This window comes from Rattus rattus, chromosome 3 (genome assembly GCF_011064425.1).
Source record: "Rattus rattus isolate New Zealand chromosome 3, Rrattus_CSIRO_v1, whole genome shotgun sequence".
NCBI classification, from domain to species: Eukaryota; Metazoa; Chordata; class Mammalia; order Rodentia; family Muridae; genus Rattus; species Rattus rattus.
Window position 1 is genome coordinate 214613621 of NC_046156.1, and position 27767 is coordinate 214641387.

Consider the following 27767-nt stretch of genomic DNA (forward strand, 5'->3'; position numbering starts at 1 on the left):
AAGGGTCACTGTCAGGGTGAAAATACATATCTTTTTAATTCTCTAAAAATGCTATTAGGATTTGATATTATTTATTTTTCACATATATGGCATGTTCTAAAGTAAAAATATATGTGGGCAATTCTGTGTATTGTGCAGGTTTAAGAGAGGGCATGGTTTGGGAGCCGACAAACCTGTGTTCAATTACTAGCATTGTTCCTAGTCCATGCTGTATGATGCTGGTCAATTACCTCTTGGTGCTGGAACTAGGATGCAAATTAAAAATGTATCGTGAATACTAAATGAGTATGAATTTACTTCTGTATTTTTCACAGGGTGGGAATAATGAAATATCGCAATCTTACATTGCAATTTAAAAAACCAAAAAAAATTTGGTGAAATAGACAAAAAACAACTTATTCTGAAAAACTGCACTTTTAATAAATAAACATCAGGAATAAAATTTCCTAATAAAGCTTAATGCCTACTCTATCCTGATTTTAAAGTAAATACTAAAATATGATAAAATAGTGATTAAGGACTTTTGGCTTTATTTTGTGCTGCTGATACAAAAATAATGGCTATATTTAAGGCTTATCATGTGATTGTAGTTGCCCTGAACCAACCTCTAGTACCATGACAGCAGATGACAGACCCACTGTCCTCAAGGACCACAACAGAGCACTCAGGACACCTCACAGAGAACCAATCACGACCTCCTATCTGAGTGTAAGCAAAGCTTTACATGGTGCCGTGTGACAGCTCTGTTCCTTTGACTTTAAGATGAGCCATGTATACAATCACAAACCCGTCTTTTTCATGCTAAGTACATGGTGCTTAGAAGAAATGGGACTCCAGAAATTTAAATTTATATGGTCACAAGGAACACGATAGTCCATCTAGCAGTTCCCGAAAGCGTAGACTCCTATCTTTTTTATTTCCCAGCCTCCCTCCAAATGTGACTAAAAGTCCCCTCTTACAGGGCCTTTGTCCTTACCCAGCCTCACACCGTCCTCAGCCTTTACATTGAAGCATTACATTTATGAACGCCAACTTGCATAATTAAGTTTTGGGTTTTGTGGCCTTAACTTCTAGCTATACAGAGTTCTTTCACTTCCAAATATCCTGCCTTGTTTAGCACAGACCTGTGTACGTCTGTGTAAACGTGGCATGCCTGTGTCTGTGTGTGTGCACACATGCACACCTGCATGTGTCTACTGAAGGAATAAAAACCTAAAGAACCTGGGTGTCTGCAGAGTAAAAAATTACAAAACTTGACAGAAACAAGAACTGCTGGTATGGATGGATCTGATTTCCAAAAGTAGACCTCTTTGGTCTACAATGTCAATAATAAAATGTTAATAATAAAAAGGTAGTGGGAAACTGTTTTAAAAACTTTTATGAAATATTCCAAAAGGCTTTTTTGATAAATTATTATTATTAAAAGCACCAAACCCAAACATCTTGTGTAGTATCACTAAATAGTGGCTTAATAAGTTTTTATGACATATGAACATAAACTTCTTTTTGTTTAAGACAAAGAATACTGAAGAGGAACAGGTGTTGTGAATCAGGATAAGAAGGCCATTTGCTCTAGTTAATACATAAGACATATATTGCAATAAATTTAAATATTCTTCTGTGGTACATATACATGTTATATTAATTAAAAGAACTGTTTACACCAAGATGTCAGAGATATCAGGAGTTCTTTTGGTACTGTAAAACATGACACAATAGTGAAATTGCTATTTAAGCAGAAAAAAATTTGTTTATAGTATCTATAAATACTAAAATAGGATATAATAAAAAATTATTATCAATATGTTTATTTTCAAATTGCCTGACAGTGTCCTTTTAAGAAATCTGACAATTTATATTTAGGTAACATACATTTGAATTTCATGTTCATGACTGAAAATATTACTTGCACAATAACAACACCAGTAGCTTTTCACTGAAGTGCTCTGCAATTTACATTAAAGCTTTGCAGTAAGACACAAATCCATTGTACTGTTCATTCCTTAAATGATATAGCATGTTATGTGCCTTATACTTACACAAAGAATTAACAATAAAAAAGGAGACATACAATCACAAACTCGGGCTGCTGTAGCTGTCATTCTAAATGCTAGTTTATACTGAGTTCTACTTTATTTTTGAACGCAAGAAACTTCATCTTTAAATAAAACCCGGAGATAAAATGAAGTTCAAAGTGTAGGCATAGACCCCCCCTATCCTTTCCCATACCATTTCCCCCTCAGTATCTAGGGAAATAAACTATGGGGCAAGGGCAGCTGCTGGTGCTGCATGAGTGCATCCTTGCTGCCTGGAGCACCCACAGCACGGTCAGAACACACTCTGAAAGACAGCACTGGCCAATAACAACTTACTTAAGTGGCTTATTCCTTGGAGAAAAGAAAAACATACTAAGCTCAGACTCTGTTTATTTTTTCTTCCTCCTTAATCCTCTTTTTCTCTAACATACAATGGTGATATTAAAGCACTTTTTGAAATGCTCACTAGTAACTTTCCAACAACACAGGGGAACTGGGTTAATTTATACAGTTAATATAAACAAATGACCAGTGTAGATACTAGGGTGAGGTCCTAGAATTTGTTACACGGAGAGCTAAACTTGCAAGAGATCTCATGGCAAAAGTAGACACTTTGTGGCATATCCCAGCTTTTGAAATATAGTTAGAAGCTAAACGAAACAGCCTTTCAGCACCAAAGGTATTGAAGTGCCCAGGAAGCACCTTCTCCACAAGACCTCTGTCCACCAACTCTATGAGACGTTCACAAGTTCCAACATAGTCACTGATCCTGCTGTACGGGAGCCAGTCAATCAGTGATCCATCATACACGACGTCACCACTGAAGAGTACCTTGCGGTCTTTATCATGTAGGCAAATACTGCCTCTGGAGTGACCTGGCATGTGCATAACAGTGAGCTGTCTGTCGCCAAGGTTGATCACATCCCCTAAAATAGAAACAGAAGTTACCAATAAATACCTGACAGTCTACTTGATGTTAATCATTGACAAAAGCAGAGGAGCATTAAAGGGTTTCAAGGAAACTTGAAGACAACATTAGCTTTATTTTCATGTTATGTTTCTCTCTCTCTCTCCCTCTTTCTCTCTCTCTCTCTCTCTCTCTCTCTCTCTCTCTCTCTCTCTCTTTGTGTATGTATGTGGTGTATATGTGTGCCATGTGCTGTGTATGTATGTATACATGTGTGTGTGGTGTGCATGTGTGTGCATATGTGGTATGTCTGTATGTGTGGGATGTGTGTGGTGTGTGTGTGTGGTGTGTGTGTGTGTGTGGTGTGTGGTGTGTGTGTGTGGTGTGTGTGTATGTGTTTGGTGTGTGTGTGTGTGTGTGTGTGTGTGTGTGTGTGTGTGTGTGGTGTGTGTGTGTGTGGTGTGTGTTTGTGGTGTGTGTGTGTGTGTGTGTGTGTGTGTGTGTGTGTGTGTGGCAAGACGTGCTGCATGTGAAACTGGGAACTGCCGCAACTCAAAGTCAGCTTGGGCAACAGTGACTTTCAAGTTACCCTGAGCTACAGAGTGAGAGTCTACCTCAAAAAAGACCAAAATAGATCAATAAATAACAAAAACAAGAGAAAAGTAACCAAAGGACAGAAGACCAAAACAACACATTGATAATTTAATATAACTGCCACATAAGAAACACTTTATACACAGAGATAGCTGTTTTTAATTATATTTGCCTATAATGTTAAGACATAAGACACATTTCAAGGGGTTGGGGATTTAGCTCAGTGGTAGAGCGCTTGCCTAGGAAGCGCAAGGCCCTGGGTTCGGTCCCCAGATCCGAAAGAAAAAAAAAAAAAGAAATAAATAAGCAGATAATTTAGAGTGCATCTTAAATAGCAAAAACATTAGAAAATTAAAGAGACAGCACATATGCATATGGGAAATAACCACAGAGGCCAGCGCCATACTTCTCCCCAGCTTAGGACAGCGAAAGGAAGTAGGAAGGATCCTGGGTTGAAGTAATTTGAATGAAATCAAAACACATCAAAATTTGTGGAAACTGGTAAAGCAGTATTTAAAATTACTTTAAATGCTTGTTTTATAAAGCATTAAGTATTTCATCAATTCCAAAGATGCTGCCTTAAGACGGTAAGAGCAAACAAACATACATATGTATTTAGGAAGACACAAGAGCTGGCTGGGGAGTTGACTCTGTCACAGTGCCTGCCACAAAAGCAAGAGGACCTGAGGGTTGATCTTCAGCACACATTAAGAAGGCTGGGTGTGGTTGCATGCACTGGCAACAGGGCATATGACGAGGAGAGACAGGGAAGCCCCTGGAGTTTCTAGCCACACTAGTCAACTCGTGAGCATCGGGTTCAGTAAAAGGCCCTGTCTCAGAAGATAGGGTCGAGAACAACAGAGGACACTTCGTGCTGACCACTGGCCCATTTCTATATGTGAGCACATGCACATTTAACACACACGCGTAAAGACGTCTTAAAAGAATGCTAATGAGGAATATAGGGAGTGGGGCCAGGGAAATGGCTGAGCCACTAAGAGAACCTGCTGCTCTTGCAGAGGACATGGCTTAGTTTTTCAGCTCTTACGAAGCAGCTGTAACTTCAGTTCCAAGGGAGCACCCTCCCTGTCCTCGGCACCAGGTATGTAGTGTACATGCTGACAAACATTCAAATAGACAGAATACAAACAAATAAGTCATTTTTAAAAAGAGCATAAAAAAATAGAAAACAAATGTCATTAGAGAAAAATCAGTAAAGCCAAATTGGTTTTTGAATAATGTAACAAAATTAATATACCCTTTGCTAAGCAAATAAAAACAAAAATTGAAGAAAGGCCAAATTCTCAGAATGAAGAATGAAAGGAGGGAAGGCAGCACTGAGTGAGTGAGAAGGAGCCTGGCGCCCACTCACATGTGACACAACAGAGAAGCCTCAGACCTCTCCTCGCTGACCCTTGCACCAGGATGGCGCCAGTACTCAAAACCTCATCAAACTGCTTCTCCTATACATTATTTTCTGCTGTGTTGGTAGTGTTATCTTGCTATTTGCGTTTTTGCAATTTTGCTGTCTCATAGGATGTGATTGAGACACATCCTAAACCTAGGAATCCATTAGATAAAAGAAGGAACTGAAATATGAAAAAAGGGAAAAATAATCTAGTCAGTGATTTAGAGCCTAGACTCCCCAAGTCTAAATACAGTGACATCCAAGAATGTCGCACATTTAGAGTCTTACACAGACATGACTAGAGACCTATTATGGTCAAGATGACAAAAACACAGAACAATATTAGAGCTGTAGGAGAAAGGTGCCGACTGACACAGAAAAGCAAACACAGGAGTAACATTAGACCACTCAACAGAAATAAATGTCATGAGAGCTTGAATGATGTAGTCCAAGCCCTGAAGGTAAACAATGTCTAACAAAGATATATTGCAAGGTTCTCTTTTAAAATCAGTGGATAAGGATATTCTGAAAAATACCTTAAAAGGGTATCCTAAAAAAGTTAAAGAAATTCATTACCACCAAACCAGCATTGCAGAATATAGATAAATTAAAATCAGAGAGAAGAAATGCAGTATCAATCATAACACAGGAGAGATTACATTTATGAGAAAGATGGATGAATGAAAGCAAAAACAAGCAATAATGAATACTACCCAAATTAGTCAATTCCTACCTTAATTAATACATGGGATAAAGAAAATAACAAAGAACAACATAATCAAACCAGAAAGCAACTAATGAAATGACAGAAATCACCAAACCCTACATACTAACTCTAAATGTAAATGGCATTAACTATATTTTAAGAATCTGTACTAGCTGATTGAATTAAAAAAAAAATGAGACTGAACTATATGTTGCCTAAAAGAAACACACCTCACTTGGCAAACACACAGACAAGAGTGAAAGGGCTAGAATCAACTCCCCCTCAAATGGAAACACCGAAGATGCTGGTACAAGCCAAAATTAACCAGAAGTGATAAAGCAGGTCATTACCATAGCAGAGAAGACAGAATTATTTGTATGCATCAAATATTGGGGCTCTCAACTTATCCAACAAATATTAACAGACATAAAAGGAGAAGCGGATCCTCATAAGGGAAGAGTGGACAGCATTATATATCACTTACCCTTAGAGAGGTCATTCATACTAAAAGTCTATAAAGAAATGTCAGTCTATACTATATGCCAAATAAATGATGATAGAATATTAATCTATTTTTTGCACACATTCTTATGAGCAGGTCATGAAACCTTCTCTGACATAAATCATATTTTAGCCAATAATGAAAGAGTCTACAAATAAAAAAAATTACAACTTATCAAATCATAATTGAATAAAACTAGAAATCAATAACAAGACAAAATGACAGAACTATACAAACAAATGGGGAACTGGATACCATGCTTATGAATGACCAGTAGGTAATAGGCAATATAAGGGAAATTTTTTTTAATTATAAATTGAGGATCCTCCCACTTTTGATCTGCACCCCAGAGCTAAACTTGTGCCTCAGCTCTCCACAAAACAAACATGCCTAGAGAGAGCTAGTCTCCCAGGAGTGTTGATACACCTAGGATCCAGGCTCATAGGCAGGCTCATAGGCTCACGGAAGGGATGAGCTACAGTCAGAGACAGCAAGACTAGCTAAACCAGGGATAAGCAGATGGCAAGAGGCAAGCATAAGAACATAAGCAACAGGAAGCAAGGCCACTTGGCATCATCAGAACCCAGTTCTCTCACCACAGCAAGTCCTGGATACCCCAACACATTGGAAAAGCAAGATTTTGATTTAAAATCAAATTTCAAGGTGTTGATAGAGGACTTAAGGAAGAACATAAATATCTCCCTTAAAAAAATACAGGAAAACACGTGTAAATAGATAGAAACCCTTAAAAAGGAAACACAAAAGTCCCTTAAAGAATTACAGGAAAATACAACCAAACAGGTAAGGAACTGAACAAAGCCATCCAGGATCTAAAAATGAAAGTAGAAACATACAAATCACAAGAGGAGACAACTCTGGGGATAGAAAAACTAGGAAAGAGATCAGGAGAAATAGACTCAAGCATCAGCAACCGAATATAAGAAATAAAGGAGAGAATTTCAGGTGTAGAAGATACCATAGAAAACATTGACACAACGGTCAAGCAAAATGAAAAATGCAAAAAGCTCCTTACACAAAACATCCAGGAAATCCAGGACACAATGAGAAGATCAAACCTAAGGAACATAGGTATAGGAGAGAGTGGAAATTCCCAACTTAAAGGGCCAGTAAATATCTTCAACAAAATTATAGAAGAAAATTTCCCTAACCTAAAGAGATGTCCATGAACATACAAGAAGCCTCCAGAAATCCAAATAGACTAGGTGAGAAAAGAAACTCCTAACTTCACATAATAATCAAAACACCAAATTCGCAAAACAAAGAAGGAATATTAAAAGCAGTAAGGGGAAAAGGTCAAGTAACATATAAAAGCAGACTTATCAGAATTATACCAGATGTCTCAACAGAGATTCTAAAAGATAGAAAATCCTGGGCAGGTGTCAGACAGACCCTAAGGGAACACAAATGTCAACCCAGGCTACTACATACAGGTATACTCTCAATTACCATATATGGAGAAACCAAGATATTTCATGACAAAACCAAATTTGAACAATATCTTTCCACTAACCCAGCCCTACAAAGGATAATAGATGGAAAAAACTTCATCCAAGAGAATGAAAGAAATTAATCTTCTTTCAATAAACCCCAAAGAAGACAGCCACATAAACATAACACCACTTCTAACAACAAAAATAACAGGAAGCAACAACAACTGGTCCTTAATATCTCTCAACATAATGGACTCAATTCCTCAATAAAAAGACATAGGCTAACAGACTGGATACATAAAGAGGACCCAGCACTTTGCGGCATACAGGAAACACACTTCAATGACAGACAGATACTACCTCAGAGTAAAGGGCTGGAAAACAATTTTTTTTTTCAAGCCAATAGTCCCAAGAAACAAGATGGAGTAGCCATTCTAATATCGAATAAAATCGACTTTCAACCAAAAGTTATCAAAAAAGATGAGGAAGGACACTTCATACTCATCGAAGGAAAAATCTACCAATATTGATCTCTCAATTCTGAACATCCATGCTCCAAATTAAAGGGCACTCACATTCATAAAAGAAATTTTATTAGTCAGGGACTTCAACACCCCACTCTCACCAGTGGACAAATCAAGGAAACAGAAAATATACAGAGACACAGTGAAACTAACGGAAGTTATGAACCAAATGGATTTAACAGATATCTATAGAACATTTTATCCTAAAACAAAAGAATATACTTCTTCTCAGCACCTGATAATACCTTCATCAAAAATGACCATTTAATCAGTCACAAAATAAGCATCAACAGATACAGGAAGATTGAAATGATCCCATGCATCCTCTCAGATCACCATGGACTAAGGCTGGTCTTCAATAACAACAAGAACAACAGAAATCCCACATACACATGGAAGCTGAACAACATTCTACTCAATGATAACCTGGTCAAAGGAGAAGTAAGGAAGAAAGAAATTAAAGACGTTTTAGAATTTAATGAAAATGAAGGTACAACATATCCCCAAAATATGGGATACAATGACAGCGGTGCTAAAAGGAAAGTTTATAGCTCTGAGTGCCTCCAAAAAGAAATTGGAGAAAGCATATACTAGCAGTTTAACAGCACATTGAAAGCTCTAGAACAAAAGTAAGCAAATATACCCAAGAGGAGTAGAAAGTAGAAAATAATCAAACTCAGGGCTGAAATCAACTGAGTAGAAACAAAGAGAACTGTAAAATGAATCAACAAAATCAGGAGCTGGTTCTTTGAGAAAATCAACAAGACAGAAATACCCTTAACCAGAGTAACCAGAGAGCACAAAGTGTCCAAATTAACAGAATCAGGAATGAAAATGGAGACATAACAACAGAAACTGGGGAAATTAAAAAAGAATCATACGATCCTACTACAAATGCCTATATTCAACAAAACTGGAAAATCTGAATGAAATGGATACTTTTCTAGACAGATACCAGGTATAAACAATAAATCAGAATCAGATAAACCATCTAAATAGTCTCATAACTCCTAAAGAAATAGAAGCAGTCATTAGAAGTCTTCCAACCAAAAAAAGTCCAGGACCAGATGGATTTAGTGAATAGTTCTATCAGACCTTCAAAGAAGACCTAAAACCAATACTCTTCAAACTATTCCACAAAATAGAAACAGAAAAAATAGTACCTAGTTTGTTCTATGAAGCCACAGTTACACAGATACCAAAACTACACCATCCACCTAAAACCTGACAAAGAGAATTTGAGAAGAATTTCTCTTATGAAAATCAATGCAAAAATAATAAAATTCTTGAAAACTGAATTCAAGAACACATCAAAATGATCATTCACCAGGATCAAGTAGGCTTCATCCCAGGGACGCAGGGTTGATTCAATATATTGAAATCCATCAGTGTAATCCACTATATGAACAAAACTCAAAGAAAAAAAACCCACATGGTCTACTCATTAGATGCAGAAAAAGCATTTGAAAAAATTCAAAATCCCTTCATGTTAACTCTTGGAAAGATAAGGAACTCAAGGCCCATACCTAAAATAGTAAAAGCAATATATAGCAAACCAGCAGCCATCCTCAAACTAAATGGAGAGAAACTTGAAGCAATCCCACTAAAATCAGGGACTAGACAAGGCTCTCTCCCTATCAATATAGTACTTGAAGTTCTAGCCAGAGCAATTAGATAACAAAAGGAGGTCAAAGGAATACAAATTGGAAAGAAAAAGTTAAAATATCACTATTTGGAGATGATATGATAGTATACTTAAATGACCCCAAAATTTCCACCAGAGAACTCCTACGGCTTTAAAAACAACTTCTGAAAAGTGGCTGGATATAAATTAACGCAAAAGAAATCAGTAGCCTTCCTCTACTCAAAGGATAAAGGGGCCAAGTAAGAAATTAGGGAAACAACACCCTTCACAATAGTCACCGATAATATAAAATATCTTGGTGTGACTCTAACAGGTCTGTGAGGATGGAAAGACCTCCCATGCTCATGGGTTGGCAGGATTAATATAGTAAAACTGGCCATCTTGCCAAAAGCAATCTACAGATTCCAAGCAATCCTATCAAAATCCCAACTCAATTCTTCACAGAGTTAGAAAGAGCAATTCTCAAACTCCTTGGGAATAACAAAAAAACCAGGACAGCAAAAACTATCCTCAACAATAAAAAATCTTCAGGAGGAATGACCTCATCCCTGACCTCAAGCTATATTACAGAGCAATTGTGATTAAAAACTTCATAGTATTAGTACAGAGACAGGGGGTTAGGTCAGTGGAATAGAATTGGAGACCCAGAAATGAACCCACACACCTATGGTAACTTGATCTTTGACAAAAAAGTTAAAACCATCCAATGGAAAAGGATAGCATTTTCAACAAATGCTGATGGTTCAACTGGGGTCAGTATGTAGACGAATGCAAATTGATCCATTCTTATGTTCTTTTTCCAAGTTCAAGTCCAAGTGGTTCAAGGACCTCCACATAAAACCAGATACACTGAAACTAACAGAAGAAAAAGTGGGGAAGAGCCTTGAACACATAGGCACAGAGGAAATTTTTCAGAACAAAACACCAATGGCTTATGCTTATAAGATCAACAATTGAAAAATGGGACCTCACAAAATTGAAAACATTCTGTAAAACAAAGGACACTGTCATTAGGACAAAGTGGCAAGTAACAGATTAGGAAAAGGTCTTTATCACTCCTACATTGGAAAGAGGGCTAATATCCAATATATATACAAAGAACTCAAGAAGTTAGACACCAGAAAAGCAAATAATCTTATGAAACATGGGATACAGAGCTAAACAAAGAATTCTCAACTGAAGAATCTCAAATGGATGAGAAACACCTTTAAAAAATGTTCAACATCCTTAGTCATCAGGGAAATACAAATCAAAATGACCCTGAGATTCTACCTCACAACAGTTAGAATGGCTAAGATCAAAAACTCAGGTGACAGCAGATGCTGGTGAGGATGTGGAGAACGAGGAAATACTTCTCCATTGCTGGTGGGATTGCAATCTGGTACAACCACTCTATAAATCAGTCTGGCAGCTCCTCAGAAAATTGGACATCATAATACCTGAGGACCCAGCTATACCTCTCTTGGGCATATACCCAAAAGATGCTCCAACATATAACAAAGACACGTGCTACACTATGTTCATAGCAGCCTTATTTATAATAGCCAGAAGTTGGAAAGAACCCAGATGCCCTTCAACAGAGGAATGGATACAGAAAATGTGGTACATCTACACAATGGAGTATTACTCAGCTATCAAAAACAATGACTTTATGAAATTCGTAGGCAAATGGTCGGAACTGGAAAATATCATCCTGAGTGAGGTAACCCAATCACAGAAAAACACACATGGTATGCACTCATTGATAAGTGGCTATTAGCCCAAAAGCTTGGAATACCTAAGAAAAAATTCACAGATCACATGAAGCTCAAGGAGAAGGAAGACCAAAGTGTGCAGGAAGGACCCTAGGGCCTTTCACCAGCTTGCATCCACCCACCTTGGGCAAGGATAGGTTAGATTCCAGTTTCCTGCCTCCCGCCATGGCTAGGCATTCTCAACCCACAGGAACATTCTTGAGTAGAACTTTCCCAGAATGTTCTGACTGATGCTTGCTAGCCAGTAGATTTAAAGGTTAATATGCTTAGCCTATAAGTTAGAAATGTAACCTTTCTGAGGTAACCTGTGCCCTTAAAAAGTATAAGAACAGGGTGATAAGCATGGATCGATCTGCATTCTTCTACATGTTGACCTCCAGTTGAACCAGCACCATTTGCTAAAAATGCTATCTTTTTTCCATTGGATGGTTTTGGCTCCTTTGTCAAAAAATCAAGTGACCATAGGTGTGTGGGTTCATTTCTGGATCTTCAATTCTATTCCATTGGTCTATCTGTCTGTCTCTGTACCAATACCATGCAGTTTTTATCACTATTGCTCTGTAATACTGCTTGAGTTCAGGGATAGTGATTCCCCTGAAGTCCTTTTTATTGTTGAGGATAGTTTTAGCTATCCTGGGTTTTTTGTTATTCCAGATGAATTTGCAAATTGTTCTGTCTAACTCTTTGAAGAATTGGATTGGTATTTTGATGGGGATTGCATTGAATCTGTAGATCGCTTTTGGTAAAATGGCCATTTTTACTATATTAATCCTGCCAATCCATGAGCATGGGAGATCTTTCCATCTTCTGAGGTCTTCTTCAATTTCTTTCTTCAGAGTCTTGAAGTTCTTATTGTACAAATCTTTTACTTGCTTGGTTAAAGTCACACCGAGGTACTTTATATTATTTGGGTCTATTATGAAGGTTGTCGTTTCCCTAATTTCTTTCTCGGCTTGTTTCTCTTTTGTGTAGAGGAAGGCTACTGATTTATTTGAGTTAATTTTATACCCAGCCACTTTGCTGAAGTTGTTTATCAGCTTTAGTAGTTCTCTGGTGGAACTTTTGGGATCACTTAAATATACTATCATATCATCTGCAAATAGTGATATTTTTGACTTCTTCTTTTCCGATCTGAATCCCCTTGACCTCCTTTTGTTGTCTGATTGCTCTGGCTAGAACTTCAAGAACTATATTGAATAAGTAGGGAGAGAGTGGGCAGCCTTGTCTAGTCCCTGATTTTAGTGGGATTGCTTCAAGTTTCTCTCCATTTAGTTTAATGTTAGCAACTGGTTTGCTGTATATGGCAAAGCCTAAGTCCAAGTCGATCAAGGACCTCCACATCAAACCAGATACACTCAAACTAATAGAAGAAAAACGAGGGAAGCATCTGGAACACATGGGCACTGGAAAAAATTTCCTGAACAAAACACCAATGGCTTATGCTCTAAGATCAAGAATCGACAAATGGGATCTCATAAAACTGCAAAGCTTCTGTAAGGCAAAGGACACTGTGGTTAGGACAAAACGGCAACCAACAGATTGGGAAAAGATCTTTACCAATCCTACAACAGATAGAGGCCTTATATCCAAAATATACAAAGAACTCAAGAAGTTAGACCATGGGGAGACAAATAACCCTATTAAAAAATGGGGTTCAGAGCTAAACAAAGAATTCACAGCTGAGGAATGCCAAATGGCTGAGAAACACCTAAAGAAATGTTCAACATCTTTAGTCATAAGGGAAATGCAAATCAAAACAACCCTGAGATTTCACCTCACACCAGTGAGAATGGCTAAGATCAAAAACTCAGGTGACAGCAGATGCTGTCGAGGATCGGAGAAAGAGGAACACTCCTCCATTGTTGGTGGGATTGCAGACTGGTACAACCATTCTGGAAATCAGTCTGGAGGTTCCTCAGAAAATTGGACATTGAACTGCCTGAGGATCCAGCTATACCTCTCTTGGGCATATACCCAAAAGATGCCCCAACATATAAAAAAGACACGTGCTCCACTATGTTCATCGCAGCCTTATTTATAATGGCCAGAAGCTGGAAAGAACCCAGATGCCCTTCAACAGAGGAATGGATACAGAAAATGTGTTACATCTACACAATGGAATATTACTCAGCTATCAAAAACATCGACTTTATGAAATTCGTAGGCAAATGGTCGGAACTGGAAAATATCATCCTGAGTGAGGTAACCCAATCACAGAAAAATACACATGGTATGCACTCATTGATAAGTGGCTATTAGCCCAAATGCTTGAATTACCCTAGATGCCTAGAACAAATGAAACTCAAGACGGATGATCAAAATGTGAATGCTTCACTCCTTCTTTAAAAGGGGAACAAGAATACCCTTGGCAGGGAATAGAGAGGCAAAGATTAAAACAGACACAGAAGGAACACCCATTCAGAGCCTGCCCCACATGTGGCCCATGCATATACAGCCATCCAATTAGACAAGATGGATGAAGCAAAGAAGTGCAGGCTGACAGGAGCCGGATGTAGATCTCTCCCGAGAGACACGCCAGAATACAGCAAACACAGAGGCATATGCCAGCAGCAAACCACTGAATTGAGAATAGGACCCCCGTTGAAGGAATCAGAGAAAGAACTGGAAGAGTTTGAAGGGGCTCGAGACCCCATATGTACAACAATGCCAAGCAACCAGAGCTTCCAGGGACTAAGCCACTACCTAAAGACTATACATGGACTGACCCTGGACTCTGACCTCATAGGTAGCAATGAATATCCTAGTAAGATCACCAGTGGAAGGGGAAGCCCTGGGTCCTGCCAAGACTGAACCCACAGTGAACTAGACTGTTGGGGGGAGGGCGGCAATGGGGGTAGGGTGGGGAGGGGAACACCCATAAAGGAGGGGAGGGGGAAGGGAATGTTTGCCTGGAAACCGGGAAAGGGAAAAACACTCGAAATGTATATAAGAAATACTCAAGTTAATTAAAAAAAAAAAAAAGAGTCATATCTGCTTAAAAGGACCAAAAAAAAAAAAAGTATAAGAACTACTTCTAATAGCCATTTGGGGTAACCTTCTAGTCACTTGCCTCTAGGGACTGATTGAGGACTGGAAAATAAACCTCTTGCTTTTGCATCGATCTGTCTGGGTGCCTCACTTGGGGTGTCCTGAAGTAAGTACCACTGACCATGTGTCTGGATTTTACATTGGGGGCTCATCTGGAATTCGAGGAAATCCCCGAGGGACCACAGACTAGACTGATGGGAGGGAAAAGACTGAGCTCAGCAATGGTCTGTGCTTGTCTCTGTCTTTTGCTTTCACTTTTGGCTCTCAAGCATGGTGTTGGCTGGAAAGCCTCCGGTCTTGCGCAGTCAGTTGCGTCAGGCAGACGTGCCTTAAAGCTGAGACTGTAGGGAGTCAGGAGGACTCTGCTCCTTTTGGAACCTGCTAGACTCGATACCTGCGGGAGCCAGCCGAGTTGCCTGATTACGCGATTTCTACGCTCCAGGCAGGGAGAATTGTCTTTAGAACCTGGTGTCTGCCTGGGGAGGAGGAGGAGCAGAGAAAGAGAAAGGAAGGAGAAAGGGAGATGAAAAAGGAAAAGCAATAGGAATTTACAGAGAATCTTAGCTATAGTAGTTAGGGAAAGCAGAGAAGAGACTCCAACCAAAGAGAGACAGAAAACCCCCTGAAAAGGACCAGTGAACGTATTACAAGGAGAGGGACCACGGGGCCCAAGAGTGCCCCAGCAAATGGAAGCCAGGGGCAGGAAATCCCAGGTCTTCAGGAAAGCTCCCCAAACAGCAAAGGTGTTAGCCCTGGGGGAAGACAGCAATTAGGGAGGATGGGGTTTGAACCCCCTTCCCAAATCCATGGAGGGTAGCGATGGAGGGGAAGAATGGAGGGGAAACCCACTCAATTGTTGGTGGGCACAGGGGCTCAACACTCGGTCCTCCTCCAAGCTGATGGTCCCATTTCCAATAAAAAAATCCTGGGTCCAAGGAGTCACTGGCACCAAATGCATTCATGGACTACCTGAAGAACAGTGGACCTGTGGGTGGGCTGGTATTCCATTTATTTATGATCATCCCAGACTGTCCCTACCCTCTCTTAGAGCAAGACTTACTCTCCAAGATGGAGGCCTTGATACACTTCCTGCCCGACAGGCCACAACTTACTGGTCTAAAAGGAGAGCCCACATACGTACTGACTACCAGACTAGATACTGAGAATACATTATTTGAAACCACCTTTACTCAGAACCAGGACTTGACTTGGTGGTTGGAAACATTCCCATCAGCCTGGGTGGAAATGGCAGAGATGGGCAAAGCAAAATGTCCTGCCTCCCACCCCAACCCCTGTGGTAGTAGAACTCAAGGCACAGGCTACCCCAGTGTCTCTCAGTCAATACCCTGTGTCTCAGGAGGCACAAGAAGGAATTAGGCCACACATCTACAGGCTCCTCAAGCCTGGGGTGTTGTGTAAGTGCCGTTTGGCCTGGAACACACTGCTCCTGCCAGCTAAGAAGCCAGGCACTAATGATTATCGCCCAGTCCAAGATTTAGGAGAGGTAAACCATGGTAGAGTGGCTGACATCCACCCTACTATGCCTAACAACCCCTACACTCTGATGAGTTCTTTGCCACCTTCTAGAATTTGGTCCATGGTCCTAGACTTGAAAGGTGCTTTCTTCTGCCTGCCCTTGGCACTCCAAAGTCAAGAATACTTTGCCTTTGAATGGGAAGACCCAGAGATGGGACCACTGGTCAGCTGACACGGACTAGATTCTCCACCGTTTAGGCTCAATCCTGGCCTGATTCCGACCTTGAGCTACCATAGCACAAGTGTCAAGAAATACTGGCAGAAGCCCATGGGTGAAGGAAAGACCTCTCCAACTGCTGCCTGCCAGGAGCCAAGTCTACCTGGTTTACAAATGGGAGAAGTTTTCTCCATGAAGGTCAGAAATGAGCGGGATGGTGTGGTGGATGACACAAATGTCATCTGGGCTGAACCTCTACCCCCAAAACCCCCATGGTGCAGAAAGCAGAGCTAATTGCCCTCACCAAGGCCTTAGAACTTGGGGTGGGCAAGAAAATTAGCATCTGCAGAGATAGAAGGTATGCCTTTACCTCAGCCCAGGTCCACATGGCTATATAACCAAGAGAGGACTGCTCACATCAGAGGGAAAAGAAATAAAAAACCAAGCAGGAAATCTTGGGTGCCCTGATGAAGATGCACAGATGGAACTGTATTATTCATTGCCCAGGACATCAGAAGGGAAGAGACTCGGTGGCCCGGGGCAATAACCAGGCAGATCACGTGGCTGAGAAGTGGCTGTGCAGGAGCCTATCCCAGTTATGGGCCTGCAAGAGACACCCACTGAGAACTGGGATTAGAATAAGGGATGGCCTCACTTAGAATATACAGCAGAAGAAAAGGCAGCCACCAACTATTACTTAGAAGAGGAAGGAAAATGGCACACTCAGGGGGGACCACTATACTCCCTAGAGAACAAGCAAAAGACTCACTTGGCCAAATGCACAGATGGATTCATTTAGGGCACAGGAAGCTCATCCAAGCAGTCAAGGGATCTAAGGAATATGTAATGGACCCTAGGCTTTTAGCCAGAGAGACAGTAGAACAGTGTAAGGTATAACAGTAAGTGAACTCTCATTCAGCCAAGAGCAAACAGGGCCAGAGACCTAGGGAAGAATGACTTGTGGTCTATCGGGAGGTCAATTTCACAGAAGTTAAGTCAAGAAAATATGGTTACAAATATCTCCTAGTGTTTGTAGATACTTTCTCTGGATGGTTGAGGCTTTTCCCACTAAGCCTGGAAACAGGTACTGTGAAACAGTCAAGAAGAAAGTAGAAGGAACCTTCCAGAGATTTGGAGTGTTCAAGGTAATTGGATGGGATAATGGTTCTGCTTTGCTTCTAAGTCAAGTCAGGGATTGGCAGAGATATTGGGGACTAATTGGAAGCTCCATTGTGCATACCATCTCCAGAGCTCAGGACAGGTAGAGAGAATGAACAATGCCCTAAAAGAGATCTTAACTAAACTGTCCTTGGAGACTGGTGCTGACTACATGGTGCTCCTTCCCCTGGCCCTGTTCTGAGCCCAGAACATCCCCTACCATTTTAACCTGACCCCTTTTGAGATCCTGTTTGGTACCCCAACTCCCTTGGTGTCTACTAGGCCCTCCCTGGAGGTATCCCAACTCACTGATAGGAACCTCTTCTTGAGGCTCCAAGCCCTTCAGTCAATACAAAATGAGATTTGGCCCAAACTGTCTGCCTTATATGCTCCAGGAATGCCAGAGACCCCTCACCATTTCCAGACTGGGTCTATGTCCAGGGGCATCGGGCACAGTTGCTGGAACCCCAGTGGAAGGGACCCTTCCTGGTGCTGTTAACCACTCCCACAGCTCTCAAGGTGGTATTGCAGCCTGAGTACACATGTCCCATGTGAAACCTGCATGTACCCTGCTCCCCGGGGACCCCCACTGCCCCCATGTGCAGGTTTGTCAAACCTGGACTGTGGTTTCCACTGGAACTGGAGATGAGGTCGCCTCCCTAATGGCTTCTAAACCCTTCAATATCTGGTGGCCGATCTCACTTTTGGCCTGTTGTGGCAAGACTTAACTCATGGGACATCCCCAACCATGATGGGAGTGCTGGCAGAGGCAAACTGTCCATGTGGGAGAAAGAGGGCTCTGGGCTGGGTGGGGAGGATGAAAAGATGTGCATTCCCTGCACAGAGTATCACCTGCCAGAGACCCTCATCTATGTCTGCCCTGGAGATGGAAGCCTGACAGGAGTTCACTGCTGCGGGGTCCAGACCAGTTTCATTGTGCCATGGGGAGTGTGAGACTGCAGGAGTCACCCACTGGAACACCTCCTCCTTTTGGGACTTGATCACAGTAAAAAGAAATATGGCTGGGGTGCCCTACTAGGGGGACTGAGGTATTGGGACACTCCCTGAGCAAATGCCACCTGTAACCCAGTAATAGTCAGATTTACTCAGAAAGGCAAAGAAGCAACAGGATGGCTAAAGGGAAAAACCTGGGGACTTGGGTTGTACACATTGGGGCATGATGATGACCAAGGTGAGAGAGGGGCCAGCCAAACAGGAGAGAGAGCAAACAGGGTTGGTTCAAGTCTCGGTTTAACTCCTCCCCCTGACTAACCACCCTCACATCCACCTGGTTAGGATCCCTATTGTCATCTTGCTATTGTTGACCTTGGGGGAGGAGAAAAAGGGGAAGCAAGATCAGGTATGGGAGGAGACAGGGGAGATATATGGAAAGTCAAGAAAATGAACAGAGGTTGTGTAGCAATGGGGGATGGGGAACTGGGGGTAGCCACTAGAATGTCCCAGATGCCAGGAAAGCAAGAGGCTGCAGGACACAGTGGGGATGGCATTAGCTGAAATACCCAACAAAGGGGAGAGAACCGGTAGAGACCATATCCAGAGGTTAGGCATGGCCCCTGGCCACCCATCTCCTAAATTTTAACCCAGAAATTGCTCCTGTCTAAAGGAAATGCAGGAACTGCAGGAAATGTGGAGCAGAGACTAAAGGAAAAGCCATCCAGAGACTGCCCCATCTGGGGATCCATCCCATCTGCATCCACCAAAACCAGACAATATTGCTAATGCCAAGAAATACTTGCTTACAGGTGACTGTTATAGCTGCCTCCTAAGAGGCTCTGCCAGGACCTCATCAATACAGATGTAGATGCTTGAACCTCATTAATACAGATGTAGATGCTTGAACCTCATCAATACAGATGTAGATGCTTGCCGCTAACCATCAGACTGAGCAAGGGGACCCCAATAAAGGAGTTAGGGGAAGGACTGAAGGAGCTGAAGGGGTTTGTAACCTCATAGGAAGAACAATATCAACCAACCAAATCCCTGAGAGCTCCCAGGGACTAAGCCATAAACCAATGAGTACACATGGGGGACCCCAGCCTCAGCTGCATATGTAGCAGACGATGGCTTTGTCTGGCTCAGTGGTAGGAGAGGTCGTTGGCCCTGTGAAGGCTCGATACCCCAGTGTAAGGAAATGCTAGGGTGGTGAGGCAAGAGTGGATGGGAAACAGGGAGAGGGGATGGGAATTTGTGGAGGGGAAATCAGGAAAGGGAATAACATTTGAAATGTAAATAAATAAAATATCCAATATAAACAAACAAACAAATAAAAACTGGGTCTAGAGAAATGGCGCATCATTTAAGAACACTATTGCTCTTCCAGGAGACCTATGTTTTCTTCTCAGCTCCAATTGGAGGCTCCTAAGCTTCTGTAACTTGAGTTCCAGTGGAGATCCAGGGCCATTTTCTGGCCTTTTTGGGTGTATAGATACACATGTACATAAAACTCCCATATGTACAAAATAAAAAAAATAAAATTTTAAAGTGCAGAATCAAATGAAAACGACAGCACAACAGTAAAGGCTGTCCCAGGAGGAAAGACTAAGTGACTGCTAGAGATGACAGTGGAAATCTAGAGCACTCTCAAGCAGTTAGGAATGTGTATCAAGGTGCAAAAACAGGCATATCTCAAGCCCAAGGCCAGAAATGGAAAGAAACAGAAAATATGGGGGCAGAAATTTTTTGAAACAGAAACAAAAGACTAGGAAAAAAATTCATTAACGACTCTTTGAAAAACAAAATAAAACAAGATCAACTAACCCTTTGGCAAATTAGTCAGGAGAAAGACAAGACCTAATCCCTAAAATTACAGACAAAAAGGGGGGCATTGAGCAGATACAATAAAATCCCCAAGATAACTAGGGAATAATTTGAAAACATATTTCAAAAACAAAAAAACTGCAAGTAACCCAACAAAGTTGAATCAGGAAAATACAAACAACTCAAACAGGAGTCTAATGAGCAATGAAGTAAGGGTCATAAAAGACTCCCAACACGAAACCCTCAGAACTGGATAGATTCAATGCTCAGACATAACAGGCCTCTAAAGGAAAGTTAAAATCAACTCCTGAAGTTTTCTGGAAGATAGAAATGGGAAAAACACTTTCAAACTCATTCAATGAGTCAGTACTGAAATCAGATAAGGGCACTATTAAAATTGTAGACCAGTTTTCCTGAGGAACACGTATGCAAAAGTCCTAAACAAAATACTTGCAAATCAAATTCAGCAACAAATAAGAAAATATGATGAAAATCATGATCAAGCTGGTTTCACTTCAAGGATCAAGGATAATTCAATCAATATATGCACATCAAGGGCCAGAGAGATGGCTCAGCTGCTAAGAGTTCATATTGCGCAACCCAAGTTCAGATCCCAGCACTCATGGGGCAACTCACATACTCCTGCTACAGCTCCAGTGGGATCCAATTCCGCTAGCCTCTCTGAACACCTGCACTAACATATACATATCCTCTCTGATACACATACATAATATAAATTTAAAGGGCTGAGACATGGCTCTGCCATTAAGAACACTTATTGCTCTTGCAGAGGACACATGGTCTGTTCTCAGGACTCACATGATAGATTATAGGATCATATATTTTAATGCTCAATCAGTACTGGGAAAACTAGGCTGATTCCATGACAGGCTTCAATTTGCAGTTTAGGAGACTAGATCTAAGAACTGGGCAAGTCCAGGTAAGCCCAGGCCAGTTAGTTACTATAAAAAATACTCAACTGAGGATTTACCAAATGGCTGAGAAGCACCTAAAGAAATGTTCAACTTCCTTAGTCATCAGGAAAATGCAAATCAAAACAACCCTGAGATACCATATCACTCCAGTCAGAATGGCTAAGATCAAAAACTCACATGACAGTAGATCTGGCATGGATGTGGAGAAAGAGGAACACTCCTCCCTTGTTGGTGGAAATCAGTCTGGAGGTTCCTCAGAAAATTGGACATAGTACTACCTGAGGACCCAGCTATACCTCTCCTGGGCATATACCCAAATGATGCTCCAACATACAACAAGTATACATGTTCCTCTATGTTCATAGCAGCCTTATTTATAATAGCCAGAAGCTGGAAAGAACCCAGATGTCCTTCAACAAAGGAATGGATACAGAAAATGTGGTACATCTACACAATGGAATATTACTCAGCTATCAAAAACAATGACTTCATGAAATTCTTAGGCAGGTGGATGGAACTAGAAAATATCATCCTGAATGAGGTAACCTAGTCACAAAAGAACACACATGGTATCTACTCACTGATAAGTGGATATTAGCCCAAGAGCTTGGAATACCTAAGAAAAAATTCACAGTTCATATGAAGCTCAAGAAGAAGGAAGACCAAAATGTAGATGCTTCAGTCCTTCTTAGAAGGGAGAACAAAATACTCACGGGAGGAAATACAGGGACAAAGAGTGGAGCAGGGACTGAAGAAAAGGTCATCTAGAGACTGCCCAACCTAGGGATCCATCCCATATGCAGCCACCAAACCCAGTCACTATTGCTGATGCCAAGAAGTGCCTGCTGACAAGAACCAGTTATGAGTGTCTCTTGAGAGGCTCTGCCAGAGCTCTACTGATACAGATGAAGATGGTTGCAGCTAATCATTGGACTGAACAAGCGGACCCCAATGGAAGAGTGAGAGAAAAGACTGAAGGAGCTGAAGGGGTTTGTAACACCATGGTAAGAAAAACAACATCAACTAACCAGACCCCCACCAGAGCGCCAACCAAAGAGTACACATGTGGGAACCCATGACTCTAGCCACATATGTAGCAGAGGATGGCATTGTCCTGTGAAGACTCGTTTCCCCAATGTAGCGTGTTGAGGTTGAAATGGGCAGGAGTGAGAGCATCCTCAGAGAAGCAGGGGGAGGTGATATGGAAGAGGGGGGAAAGGCAATAACATTTGAAATGTAAATAGGTAAAATATCCAAGAAAAATAAAATTAAAAAAAAAAAAAAAATCCCCAGGCTGAAGCTGCCAGCCATCCAGTGAAACACCCACCCATGAGTCTTAACTCAGAGCTGCAACAGGCTTGAACGAGCCCAGGCACGCCCAGATACCTAGGGCCAAGTTACCGTTAAAACTAACAAACCATAAAAGGAAAGGAATACAGAACAGACTAGGAGTACCGGATCTGGCAGGAAGGGATAAGTCCCTAGCCCCCGACATTCAGGACGTCCCCAGCCCGCACGCATTCTTTTTACCATGTTACAACCTCATTCGAATATGATTCAAACCTGCCAATGTGTGTAGCTATACCTTATTACTTCATCATGTGAAATAACCAATCATATGTGAACATGTCTATATGCCTCATTTAAATCCACCAATCCCCGTAACTATGCATCTGCTTCTGTACTCTCGCTTCTGCTTCCCCAAACCCTATAAAAGCCCCATGCTGGAGCTGCTGGGCAAGTCCTGCTAAGAGACTGTGTGCCCGCAGGGTACCTGTGTTTTCCAATAAACCCTCTTGCTGATTGCATCCGAGTGGACTCGGCTCGGTCATTGGGCGCTTGGGACTCCTCCTGAGGGAAAGGTCCTCTCTCGGGGTCTTTCACCAGTGCTGCCTGTTACCTAGCCTTAGGCAAGGAATTGGGCCCCCAAGCCCCAGGAATGGAATGTCTTTTGAGATAAAGCCAAGATTAAGATAGAGGCCACCTACCCCTCCCCGGAATTCCCCTAATGTGCTTTAAGTCTGGACTGTGAGCTCACTGGGGCGTCTCTCTACCTTGGTAATGGGAGGTGCCAGCGAGGTCAACTTCTACAGAATAAAACATTCTTTGCATTTACATACTGTTTGATTCTGGGATATTAGCCGAATAATGGACCCTTACTGGGGTCTCTCTCTCTCAGTCTCTCTCTCTCTCTCTCTCTCTCTCTCTCAGTCTCTCTCTCTCTCTCTCTCTCTCTCTATCTCTTTCTCTCTCCCTCCCTCCCTCCTTCCCTCTCTCTGTATGGATGTGTCTGCCTGTCTGTCTGTCTGTCATTCCTTCCCTCCCTCTGCCTCCCCCTCCCACCTCTTCTGCTTCTGCCTGATAATCAGGACATTCAGCTCTTGGCTACTCCTCAAGCAAGATGCCTGGCTGCTTCCTGCTATGTTAATCATGGACTAATCCTCTAAGACTGTAAGCAAGCCCCCAATTAAACGCTTTCTTTTAGCAGCGTGGCCTTGGCCATTGTGTCTCTTCACAGCAAGAGAACAGTGACTAAGCCAGAAGCTGGGATCATCAGGACTGGGTCGTTACTGTGGCAAGCCTGACTGTGTTCCTTGTTTGCACAGTGTGGACTCTGGACTAGAGGAGCAGTTGAATGTGCTGAAGGGCCGTAGTATGTGCATGAAAGACAGTAGTGTTGAGAGTAATGTGGACCCTGCAAGCCCAGCTCAAGAGGTTTCAGAGAGGAAGAATATGAACAAGTGGCTTAGATCATTCTTAGGTTATTTTGGTGAAAAAATTGGCTACTTTTCCCCCTTTTCCTAAGAATCTGTGTGAAGCTAATTCAGAGTTTTGGGGACTAATTTCATTGTGGAGATTTTGAGACAGTATGGCATTGACTGCAACATGAGGTTATAAGTAATCACTCGTATGCAGATCTACAACAAAAAGGGTTAGGTGGGGTAAAAGAAATACAAAAATGTAGTTTGAGAGGAAAAAGTCAAAAGGTCAATGTAATACTGAAGCCAACTACTGTGCTCAAGCAGATGGGAAACTTGCAGGCCTGATGCTGAGTGGAACGAAATGGCCCACAGCGAATCTTACAATCTCTGAAAGTAAAGGCCTGAGGGGTTCCCTAGGCCCAACAACAGAACGCTTACACAAATGAAATTTAAGGCCAGGTTCCAGCCTCAGCAAGCAGAACTTGGCAGCTTCTGCCTGCGGTTCTGGCTTTAGTCAAGAGTTAACAGGAAATGGGTTACGGACTCTTCTCCACAATTAATGAAGGCTACCAAGGGCAGGCATGTGACGGGGAATCGCTACATGGAGCCAAGAGGCTATTTCATGTAGCTGTGGAGGTGAAGCCACCTGTGTAGGTGTGGAGATGCCAGACATGTGGGATGGTTGCCAAGAAGAATTACAGACAGGATATAGAACCAGGTCAAGAGAGAGGAATATGATACAGTCAACAGGGATGGGAGGAGTGGGCCGTGTGAAAATCCGTCTAAGCCACTGAGTATGGAACATAGAGCTCCAGGATTTGCAGGTTGCCCTGCTGGTTTTCAGTCTTGCTGTGGCCCAGCATTCCCTCACTATGCCCCCTCTCCTCCCTTTTGGAATGGTAATACATAGCTCATGCCATTGTATGTTGGAAGTATCTGTTTTGCTATTTGATTTTGATTTTACAGGGGCTCACAATTACCAGACTGAATTAGATTCAGAAAAGACTTTGGACTTTGGAAATTTAAACATTATTGAGAAAGGTTACGTGGAATTCTGAATTTGAACTGAACACACTTTGCATGATGATATGGCTACAAGCCTATGGGGACAAAGGAGTGGAATGTGTGGTCTAGATGAGAATGGCCCCCGTAGGCTCAATACCTAAACGCTTAGTGGACATGGTTGGTAAGGATTAGAAGGTATGGCCTTGTTGGAACAGGTGTGGCCATGCTGAGGAGGGCTTTGGGGTTTCAAAAGTCCACATCAGGCCTAGTCTCTTTCTGCTTTCATGCAGATCAGGATGTAAAGGTCTCAGCTATTGCTCCAGTGTCATGCCTGCCTGCTTCCTATCATGAAGATCATGGACTGACCCTCCAAAACTGTGAGCCAGCCCCCAACTAAATGCTTTCTTTATAAGTGGCCTTGGCCATGGTATTCTTCACAGCACCAGAATAGTAACTAAGATACAGAGTTTTATTACATAAATCTCGCTATTCTAGAACTCCCTATGTAGACCAGGCCGGCCTTAAACTCACAGAGATCTACCCGCTGCCTCTCAAATGCTAGGATTAAAAGCATACACCATTACACTCAGCCATCAAAGAAATATTAAATATGAGAAACACTTTCAACAAAGCAAGATATAAATTGACATGAAAATCACCAGCTATTTTAATATACCAATAACATACTTATGAGGAAAAAATTCATATATAATAATTTAAACAGTAAAATACCTAGAAATAAACCTAACAAAATATTTGAAAAACTTTTATAATGAGATCTTTAACACAGTGAAGAAAAAAAAATGAAGACATAAAAATAAAAATCCTGCTTCCTTGGTCATTTCTTTTTCTGTTGCTATCATCAAGATACGCTACCAAAAGAAATTCCAGGAAAGGGTTAGATCTGTCAGAGTACAGCCTATCATAGTGGGGAACTAAAAGAAGCAGGCATTTGGAACATTAGGTCACATCGTATCTATACTCAAAAGGCAGAGAAATAAATGATGGCAGTTACTGCTTAGCAGCTATTTCTCCATCTCACACGCAGCTCAGCACTCCTCAGCCCAGGAAATGGTCCTGCTCACAACTGAGGTGGGCCCTCCCACTGCACACCCAGAGGCCCTTCTCCAAGGTGACTCTAGATTCTGTCAAGCCAACAGCACCCACTCATCTCCCAAGCTTAAAGACTTCAGGAGCTGGGACAATGCCCATGTTGCCACGAACGACTTACAGATTTAATGCAATCGCCATCAAAAAACAAGTGGTTGTTCAAAAAAAGTTCTAGGATGTTTAGTGATGAACAAAACACTTTGACTAGTCAACATGATCAGTAGGAGTAGCATCACTACACCTGGTTTCAAGTCTCACTTCAGAACTGTAGGGGTCAGGTTTAATGACACAAAACCTGACAACAGATCAGTGGGAAAAAGCAGAAGAGCCAGAAATCATTGTGCATAGCTGCTGCAGCCACCCAATTCTCAAGACGTTTGTCATAAATGTACACTGGGGGTAAAAGCCCTTCAGTGACTCATGCTGGGAAAACAAGATATTCAGTTTGTGTTACTTTCCCTGGAGATACATAAGCAAACATCTATTAATCCTGAAATAGAGGCAATGGGTCATTGAAACGATTCTGTCCAAATTGAACTTGGTGAGACACTAAGCCTGATAGAGTTATTTTCAGGACCATGGGAAAGTGAAAGACCAGGAAAAATTCAGACCCCCTAGCAAACAGAGTAGAGCCAAAAATGTAGGTCAGTCAGTTCAGTGACTCTGTTCCAGGAACCTGACTGAACACAGAACTGATGATTACACCAGCCGGTTCAGCAACTCTGTTCCAGGAACTGGCTGACCACAAAAGTTAGATTAAAATTTTGAGAACAATCTTGATAAACAGGGAGCTTCCCCTTGTGATTTTCACTGGTATTCTCGACATTTTCCAATGACACCCTCCCTACCCTCTTGGGTTGTGGTTTCTTCCTTTAAATACCTCTTCTCCCAGCTACTCAGGGTCGGACTCCTCTACCCCCGCATGGGATACGAGTCTTGACCGCAGCGTGCTGGTTCCTGTCAATAAACCTCCTGTGATTACAGCAAGGATGGACTCTTGTGAGTTCTTGGGGGGTTGCGTCATCCCGAGACTTGAGGGAGAGTCTCCCCTCTCCGGGGGTCTTTCAAAACTAAGATATTCTATCACTAAAAAGTCTGGTCCAGCCTGGGTGATACACTCACAAGGGTTGCATCACTGAGTCCGAACCTCAGTTAATCACACTCACAAGTGCAGCATCAGTAAGTCCCACCTTCAGTTAACCACACTCACTTCATCGATGAGTCCCAATCTCAGTTAATCATCCACTTCCTACATATACACTCTGCAACCAAGACCACATGCAGACCACATGTGCAACAGTGGAAGGGTGTGTGATGGGGAGAATCCCAGTCGCTCTCTTTCTAGAAGGGAGATACCCACTCCCATCATCACTGCCACAGAAGTAGCTATCACTGTATTATCTTGCTTATTTCACTGCAATGACCATAAATAAGAAGAGTACGGGGTAGGTCACAACAATGTCTGCTCCATAGTAGCTAATGGTCATGTTACATTCTGAGAAAATAGTCCTTCCTTAACACCACATTCCCAACGATGAAAAATAGATCCCCATCTGTCTCACTCTGTACAAAAATCATTCAAAATAGATCACCAGTGGGCTGCTGAAACCCTAAAACTTGTAGCAGAATTTTGGCAGAGCCACTGTATCTGGATGAACTATGAGTGATGGCACACAGACTTTGAAATAACCTTTTGTGAATAGTCAGTGATTGCTATCTGAGGTTTACAAAATTGCTCTTCTGAAGGATTCTCAGAGCTTCTGCATTACAGACTTGAGTCCTAGCAAACCAGGAAGTCTGAGGTAATAGTT

The 27767-nt window shown here is 41.8% G+C and overlaps 1 protein-coding gene across 1 annotated transcript in view; it reads right to left on the reverse strand.

Annotated features, from left to right (window-relative positions):
• Positions 1–1363: 1363 nt before the first annotated feature.
• Positions 1364–27767, reverse strand: part of Mblac2 (metallo-beta-lactamase domain containing 2) — a 49555-nt gene continuing 23151 nt past the window's right edge. Inside the window, exon 2 of the mRNA XM_032899087.1 lies at positions 1364–2962. Within this exon, the coding sequence (XP_032754978.1) occupies positions 2577–2962 (386 nt within the window). The 3' untranslated portion in view covers positions 1364–2576. The remainder of the gene's footprint in view (positions 2963–27767) is intronic.